Source organism: Aphelocoma coerulescens, chromosome 1A, assembly GCF_041296385.1.
Source record: "Aphelocoma coerulescens isolate FSJ_1873_10779 chromosome 1A, UR_Acoe_1.0, whole genome shotgun sequence".
In the NCBI taxonomy this organism is placed as follows: Eukaryota; Metazoa; Chordata; class Aves; order Passeriformes; family Corvidae; genus Aphelocoma; species Aphelocoma coerulescens.
In genome coordinates this window covers 3,989,946-3,998,834 of record NC_091014.1, presented here as the reverse complement: position 1 = coordinate 3,998,834, position 8,889 = coordinate 3,989,946, and the positions used below count along the sequence as shown (strand labels likewise).

The following is an 8,889-nucleotide window of genomic DNA, read 5'->3' as shown; positions in this document are numbered from 1 at the left end:
TTTCCAGGGCTGTCAGTACTGAGTATTTCACCAGCATTCCCTTCACTTTAAGTCCAAAATGTGCTAAAAATACCCTGGCTTGGCATCCAGGTCTTGATTCAAGTGGTAACAGGATATTGGGCAGAGAAATCCTGGGGTGGTTTCACTGTGTAGCAGGGAGTTGCTGGCTCTTCCTCCTTTTCCTCCTCCTCCTGGCTGCTGCAGTGTTGTTACCCCTACTCTCAATCCCCTAAATTTCATATTCAGAGGTCACAGGTTTCACATGGCATCACTCCTCTTGGGCTGGTTGTTAGCGAGGCTCTGAACACTGAGGTGGCATCTCTTTCCCTGGGGTTGGGAGTACATTATTAGAAAAGTATTTGTTTTATTACTCCTGTGGTAATTTTGGGAGGGGGATGCCTGCAGGCAGGAGCTGGGATAAGTGAAGTCTGAAGTGCCACGGGAAGGCCACAAACTTCAAAAGGCCTCGTTAGTGCAGCAGCAGAGGGAGATGTGGATGTTTGTGCCTCATCCATGGATTTTGTTGTGCTGTTGCTGAGCCGTGTGGCTTTGATACCAGTGAAAACACAGTGAACCCCCTCTGGGAATGGGTCTTGAGATGAAGTGTTTTCTGCTCCCCCTCACTTTTGAAACACCCAGTTGATGTTCAGCCTTCAAGGCTGCTGAGCGAGTTTTTCATCCGCAGGCAGATTTTGCTGCCACATTCTCACTCGCTTTCCTAAAATAAAGAGGAAAAAAAAATAAAAGAATCCTTGTGCTAATTTAATCTAGCCAGGCATCCTGCTGTCCTGCCTCATAATATCTCTCCAATCTGTCATTTCCAACAGACAGCGGTTTATCGGTTTGGCTTTTTTTTTTTCTCCCCCTAGTCTTGAAATATCTCCCTGGCTTTCTCAAGTAGCCCAGAGCTCCCCCAGGGCTGTCCCAAGCGTCACCCTTGCTTTGGTGGGAGCTCTGGGTGAACACATCTCCATTCTCCAGGAAAAACCCTACAACAACCTCAGAGAGAGAAATGTGTCAAATAATCCCCATCTTATGTGCTGGCTCTGTCGGTGCTGGGTTAGTGGTTGGACTTAATGACCTTAAACGTCTTTTCCAACTTTAAAAATTTTATAATTCCAGAAGCCAGGGTGGGATCAAACCTCACTGGGTTTTTCTAGATCCCTTTCCCAATCACCCACCTGCGTGGCTCCAGAAAGGAGCATTTCCTTTGGTAATCAACACTCCATGAGCCCCTCAGGGCATCCCCCTTGAGGCACACGGGGCACTCCCTGAGCCCCTCACCCCACAGTGCATTCCCCAAACTTCTCACCTCACTTCAAACCCTTGAGGCATCCCTTGAGCCCCTCAGGGCATCCCCTCAGACCCACAGCCCCTCTGAGCCCCTCAGGGCACCCCTCGAGGTCCGTGGGGCATTCTCTGAGCCCCTCAGGGCATCCCCTCAGACCCACAGCCCATCAGAGCCCCGTGCGACACCCCCTGGACCCCTGAGGGCACCTCAGCCCCAGGGGCAGCGTCTGAACCTCTCAGCCCCACGGGACATCCCCTCAGCCGCCCCCTGAGCCCCCTCAGGCCGTCCCCACCCCCGCCGGCGCGGCCCCTTTAAGAGCGCGGCCCCTTTAAGAGCCTGGCCCCGCCCCCCGCGGTCGCTGCCGGGGCCGCTGCTGACAACAAGATGGCGGCGGCGGCGGGTCCGGCGGGCGTTGAGAGCCGCGTGCTGGGCTACAGCCTGCACCGCTGGAGCAGCTTCTCCTCCACCTACCTGCCCGAGTGAGTGCCGAGCCCTGCGCCGCGCCTGCAGCGGGCTCCGGGCTCGGGTCTGGGGGTGGCCGGGCGGCCGGGCCTGTATGGGGCCTGCGCGGGCCCCGCGCTGAGGCCTGCGCGGAGAGGCCGCGGCGGGGGGGAGTGGGACCGGAGCTGTGTGTGAGCGGCGTTCTGTGTGTGAGACGGCTCTGTGCAGCAGATTTTGGGGGGCTGTGTATGAGAGGGGTCTCTACAGCAGGGTTTGGGGGGGCTGCGTTTGTGTACAGCGGCACTTGGTGTCTTTGTGGGCAGGAGTTGCTCAGCAGGACTGGAGATTCAGGGACAGGGCACCATCACTTGGGAGTGTGTTTGGGAAAGTGGTTGATGAAGACATTTGGGGGGAGTTGTGTTGGGCAGAGGATCTGGGTTTGCAGGTTTAGGGTGGTGAGTTAAGTGGGGAGGGCCTGGAGGGTCAGGTTTAGGGGGTGCTTTAGCACGAAGCATGGGCAAAGGAAAGTTGCACTTAAGGAGTAGCAGCTGACCACAGATTTGGGGGAAAAACAGGTGCTGGTGGGGGAGAGGCTGGTCAGTTAACTGGGTGAAACGAGGAGAAGGGTCAGTGCCCCTCCTTCCCTGCCCTGCTTCTGTCAGGTGCCTGTGGGTTGTGTGTTTTTTGGCAGCTGGATATCCTCTCCTGCCCCTGACCTCTGGAATGGTGGGCTGTGTCACCTGCTGTGTGTGGTTTTAGGGGAAAGGGGTGGCCTGCTGCCCTAATCGCGTGCCTTTAGGAGTTTGGGGGTTGGCAGAACCGTTGGTTTGTGCTGCTGTACCTACCGACTGATCCCATCCCCAGTGGGAGAGCTGGCTGAAAGGCATCCGGCTGCAGCCTGTGGAATTCCGCTAGCTGCTGACCGTCAAGTTTGGAGTGACCGCAGCATGGTTTAGGTGTGATGTCTTTGGTACACGTTTTGGATAAATCATCCTTTGTGCTGGAATTCGGGAGGACTGCTGGGGTCACAGCACAGCTGGGTCATCATGGGCTGTAGAGACTCATCTGATCATCGATTGTGCTGCATGTACTGACCTTTGATTGATGTATCCCGAACTCACCTGCTATCAACAAGTGACAGTGTTGCCTTAGTTGTTAATTATTAATATCCTCAATTATCTTCACTTTCCAAAATGAAGCAAACCTCTAAAAATGGGTTTTTAACTGAACTCCGAATTGTTTTGTTTTTCTGTATATTGTGTTTGTTAGATGTGAGGAAGAACTGTTTTCTTTTGTAGTTGGTAGTCTTTGGTGATAATTAAGTCATCCCTTTTACCTTTCCTGTTAAAATAGCTTGACTTTAGGGTGCTTCTTTCAGGTCTCCGATTGTCTTGTAGTTATTTCTACTGGCATTTCTGGCTTTTGAAATCTTATTAAAATGTTGGTCCCTGAGCGGAAGGGTGACAGTCCATTATTGATTTCAGTGATTCGATATAGACACAGTGTATTGTTTTTCTCCTTGATATTCCTTTCCAAGGCTCCCATTAGTCCCTTTTGTTACAGACCCGTGTCAGGAATTAATGTTCACGTGGCATCTGCAGTGCTGCCCAAAGTCCTTAATGCCTTTCCTGATACAATTCCCATTCCTGTAGCTGGGCTGGTATTTTACAGACGCGTGACCTTGCATTTGGCTGTTCTAAGATGTTGTTTAAAAGTGCTTGTCATCAGTGAAAACAATTTTATCTGCTTTTAAGCACTGTAATCCCAGCAGTGGGGTTGTTCTCTGGTGTGCTGACCTTGGTCTGAGGGATGCTGCTCCTAACGTGCTGTCTGCTATGGAAGTTTTGGTTTTTTCTTGCTAACTTTTGATTCCCGTGGTCTGGGAGAGAGCTGGAATACAGTCTGAATTGGAAAGGAGAGGTTTTGACCTGTTAATAGAGATCAGCCTCTCAAAAAGAGAAAGTTTAATAAATATGTGCAAGGGTGGGTTATTGGGAATGGTCTGAAGATTGAAATCTTAAAAATGGCTGGGACAGGATCATAACACCCTGTGGCATGAACATGCACATAGAGCTAAAAGTTGTCTTAATATTTAATGTGTAGAACAAAATGATGCTTGTCTGGAAGGACTCAATCTTAGAGGATGTTTTCCAACCTATATGATTCTATGACATTGGGAATTCTGGTTATACTGTAGTTTAAATAAGTTTGCTGGCATAACTAGAAAGAAACCACTTTAGCCTTGAGGGAGAAAAGGGGCACTGCCCTCATGTATGTAGGAACAAGTATACAACTTATTATTAAATCTTATTGCTTGTTGTTGGAAGTTGCAAAAGTGCTGGGGGAGGAGCAGCAGAGGAGCTTGTCAGTTAAGCATGATTTAAACACATGTCTTAAGTAGCTGTGGGGTTTTAAATGTAAAACGAAGTTGTGGAATATAAAGCTTTCATCACTGCTGACCAAGGAAGAAATTAGATGTCTAGTGACATCTCACCTGCTTATGTGATGCTGAACTGACATTGACACTTTTCAGAATACTGAAATCACCTGATAATCTCTCTTTTAATTAAGAAAACCGAAACAAAGCAAAACAAAATGTGTTTTTCAAAGGCCTTTCTGGTCCTGCTCTAGTTGAGGATCTATTGAAAAACACCCCTTTTCTTTCAGTGACAAGAGAAGCTTCCTCTGCTGAATGTCAGTGTCTTTCCTCTTGCATTTGGTGGTGGTACTGGAGGATTAGTTAGTGCTGAATCCAGTTTCTTGCAATTTTACCAGTGCTGCAGCTACCTGCATGTTTGCAAGGACCTTTCCAGACATTAAGTGAGGATAGTCTTTTTCGTGTCTGCCAAGGAATAGTTCTGTTTTTCAAACCACTGGAGTTGTTGTCTGTTGGTTTGTATCTACCAGCAAGAAGACTGACTTGGATATTTATTTCAGAAACTCTGTGGGTAGAAGTCAAAGTATTGGTCTGGTAATAGCGGCTGGCTTAATCTGTGTTGTAAGGGAGGTTGTGCCTTTGGGAAGAGAATTGATCCAAGAGGAAATTTGGTATTGAAACATCTGGTGTTCCCAGAGATGCTCTGCCTGTGCAGAGGCACTGGTGCATTGAGAGGCTTCAGCTTATCCAACTTGGGGAGTGACCAACCCAGCCCATCGCCTGAGACTGCTCTGTTAGATCCCTTCCGTGCCTCTCCAAGGTTCCTCCCCAAAGGAATGGAGCCTCAGGGGCGGCTCCCTGATACCTCACATGGGACTGGCCTAGGGATTGTCCCACCACCGGCAGTCACTTCACACCAGTGACACAAAGGAGTGCTGGTGTCTTTTGACACGCACAGAGACAGGGAGATGGACTTTATTCCCCTCCCTCCTCTGCCCTCCTGTAGGAAGTGATGAGCTCAATCACTTAGTTTCTTCTTTGGACAAGGAGGGAATAAACAGTTTATAGAAGGTAATGCAGGCCTTGCTCCAACTTGGGGTTTTTTGGTAGGCAATAGAACCAGAAGCTGTTGCTCTACACTGAGAGAAGCACTTCATATCCTGACTTTTTTAGTGGCCTGTTTTTACACCTGCTCCAGTTTGAACTTCCTCCTGAGGTGAATCAGAGGTGGAGTGCTGTGGTCTGTGCTATGGCAGCCGTGTACCCTTTTTTATTGCCAGATTGCTGTATCCTGGGCCGTGGGTTCTAGAGGCTGCCTCAGCCTCGTGGCTGATGGTATTTTTTTATTTGGTAATGCACTCAGGTCCTTCTGTCACTGTTTTATACGGCTGAAATCCCACTTCAGAGAGTAACAAGAGCTTTTTGCTGTGTTACTCTATTCGCATACCTTTGTGGGCAAGGTTCATCCTGTTTCTGTTGCTCAAATTTTCAGTCCTTCAAGTTTTCCTGTATGGAAGCTGTATAGAGGATCAATATATTTCCTATTTTTGACTTCAGGATTTTTAACTAGTATTTTGTTTATTTCTTGTGCTACGGTTTTTATTAAGAATATAAATTAAGATTGGTTTCTTAGCTGATAATTAAATGTCATTAACAACCTCTTAGTTGGTGTCACTTTTTCACTGCAACTCACTTTTACCTGTTTCACAGTCAACTTCAGTTGTTCAGAGAATTCCAGTCTTCTCCAGTTTGATGCCTTGAGCAGTGTCATATGCTGAAGTCTAAATAACTCTGTTGTGCCTTTCCTAGGAAGTGTCCTGGAGTAGGGAAAGATCCAGTTGATTTGTTAAAATACACTTGAAATAATTTTATTTTTACATTGGTTTTCTGTATTTCCATCAAACTACGGGAACTAAACTTAGTGAAAGATACTTTGATGTAAAATATGAGTGACTCATAGGCTTTTAAAGTGAGAATGCAAATTTTTTTCTGCTTTCTAGTTATGAGGATGTAACAGCAAGTTCCTGGCCAGACTAAAATGTACTGCTGTAGTGTGGTCTACTCTGAAAGAAGTGTATTCTTTAATGTTTTCAAATCTTCCAAACCTTAGTAAGAAGGTAAAGAGAACACATGTAGCAAACTTTTTAGGGTAAAATCTATAAGGATTAAAAACAACAGATCTAAACAAACAAAAACAAACAAAAAAAAACCCAGGTGGAAAATAACCTGAAGTCCAGCTTCTGTGCTCACTGAGATTTTTTTTAACAGGAAAAAACATATGTTTCTGGCCAGTGAAACGTGATTCTCGGTTTCTCCCCCAACCACATGAAACTGATGACTCAGATCTGTACCTTAGAGGTTCATAAATCTCCTTATAGATACATCCAGGTCTTGAAGAATCTCATGTTCAAGCTGAGATCAGTCATGACTAATGAAAAGGTTTATTTTTAATATTATGTTCCCTGAGCCCAAGCTCTGTTCCCTTTACGAGGTGAGGATGTCTTCTCCTGACATCTCAGCAGTTTAAAGCCATCTAAACCAGACCCAAATGGTGGAAGAGTTGTAGAACTGTGACTTTGGAGATTTTTTGCACTAATAATAAGTGTTAATATATTTTTTCAGCTTAAGTTGTCAGCATTTCTAACTTTACTTCAGTATTTTGACATAGCCAATTCACTTTCCTTTTTGTAACTGCTTTGCTTTTAGGTATGGGAAGGTGAGCAGGCACAGGGGCTGGCTCTGTAACTGCTGATGACTTTTAATATTGATCAATACTTCCAACATTTATTAAAATGAGCAGGGGATGCAAACGCTGGCTAATCAGTGAGCTCACCCGCTCCTTTCCTCTCAGCCGAGCCCTGTGTATAGAAATGTTCTCAGTCCTGCTTTTCATCCTTTCCAGTGGCCAGTGGAAAATATTTTTCCCCCTCTGCTTGTTTGTGTGGATTTTCTGGATGTTTCTAGACAACCTCATGTCCTGACAGGCATTTTCCCTCTTGTTTGCATCACTTCTGTAGCCTAGGATTTTTCTGTGAAAGCTGAAATTCAGTACTTAAAAACCAAAATATTTCTGTAGAAAATAAAGTTGCCTACAGATTGAATACATAACCTTTAGGTGCTTCTTTGGTGTCTGATAATTAGTGAGAAAGAAAAATGTCAGAGGTAGAGGGAGTGAAAAAAAAATCAGAAAATTATGAAGTTATAAGGAGTTATGAGTTATGGTACTCTTGCTCCCCAGGTAAAAGCACAAGTGCTGTAGTATCAGGAGAAATCTCTTTAGGCTCCAGTTAAAATATAGACATTATTTAAGAGATTAGACAGGTTTATTCACTGGCAGGTGAAATGCTAATTGCTCAGGTTCCCTGGTGTGCCCAACCTGGCAGAACCTGTAGTGCTCTGATGTTCAGCCTTTTCTGGGATGGCATTTTACAGGAACATTAAGAATGTAAAATTTTCATGGGAGGTGTTAACATCATCAGATGGTGGATCATTTGCTGTGTACGTGGCTGGATAGCCTATGAGTTTAATAAAAGTTTTCCAGCTCTTAATTACTAATTACTGGTTTAAAGACTAACCAGGTTTTGAAACAGTTTTCCTTGGGATAAATGTTGTTGCTCAGGCATCACGTACAGTCTGCTTGTTGGGGTTTTTTTTTTATTTTCATGGCAAAGAATAAGGTTTTTAAATGTGTACATTCATTCTGTTTTTATCAGATTGTTGGTAGAACAGTCAGGTTTATCACCACCATTGACTTTGTAATCTGATCCTGATTTTTTGCTGAGGTTAAGTGGTGTGGGTAGCACTGATTCCATGACTTACACAGATGGTGACTTGTTCCAAAGCAAGCCAGTGCTTGACTTTAATTACATATTAATATAAACTTGTAAACCCAAATGTAATTTTGCTTTTTTTGCCTGTTGAATTTTGTGGGAGGAGTGAACTGTAAGTTCTGTGAACTGTAAGTTCACGGGATCTGAATTCCATAATACACTGGTTACTGGAAGGGGAGGAGGGAGCACTGAAGATGTAGAGTGGTTTGTTGCTTTAGGTAGTTGCTATTTCAGTCATTACTTGCAACTCGGTGCGCATAATCCTTGAGAAATTATTTCCTGGATCAATTTAAATCAAGGAACACAACCATCTATTTAAGTTGAGGACAGCAGCCTGCATGTCTGAATTTAAACTGCAGAACCAGACTGGCTGATAGCACTTGCTCTTCCTCTGCTGGCACCCTCTGTTCCTGGAAAAGGACAGGATCTTCATCACGGAGAGAAATTGTGCTCTGGTCAATTTGAATTTGGTGGTGTTTTCCTTGTTCTTCCCTTGCCTTTCCTCCTGAGACTGGCTTGAGTTCATAATGTCATGCTCAAGCTCTGGGAAGGTGCCTGAAAAAACATTTAAACTCTGTTTGGGACATGACCTGTATTTTTCTGGAATCCTTTTCTGTTGTTTAAACAGCATTTGACTCTTACAGTAATTATATTTAAACAGCAATTTCCTAGCCCGTTCTGCACTTGAAAGTTTTATTAGTAAAGAGTTGCTCTTAACGCAGAGTGTTAAAATTGGAGGTAAAAATTTGGGTTAGGTAAATTGACCCATGAATAAGGAATTGGTGAATGAGTTCCCACTCCACTCTTACGTAACAGTGTACAATTGCTAACTTTCAATTTTGTCTCCTAAAAATCCTGGTTTCTCCTACAGGGTTTGGAGCTGCCAAATATGGAAGTAATTTTGGCCTGGGAATGGCTGTATCCTTTAGCGTGAATTATGTATATTGATC

The 8,889-nt window shown here is 44.9% G+C and overlaps 1 protein-coding gene across 3 annotated transcripts in view; it reads left to right on the top strand.

The window, feature by feature from the left end:
- The first annotated feature begins 1,651 nt into the window (after positions 1–1,651).
- The window catches only part of MKLN1 (muskelin 1), a 95,202-nt gene continuing 87,964 nt past the window's right edge, over positions 1,652–8,889 (top strand). For 2 of the 3 annotated variants that reach the window (XM_069034344.1, XM_069034353.1), the window contains exon 1: positions 1,652–1,770. In XM_069034344.1, coding sequence (XP_068890445.1) covers positions 1,676–1,770 — 95 coding nt within the window. In that variant the 5' untranslated portion in view covers positions 1,652–1,675. The remainder of the gene's footprint in view (positions 1,771–8,889) is intronic. The other variant, XM_069034357.1, reaches the window with a different exon arrangement.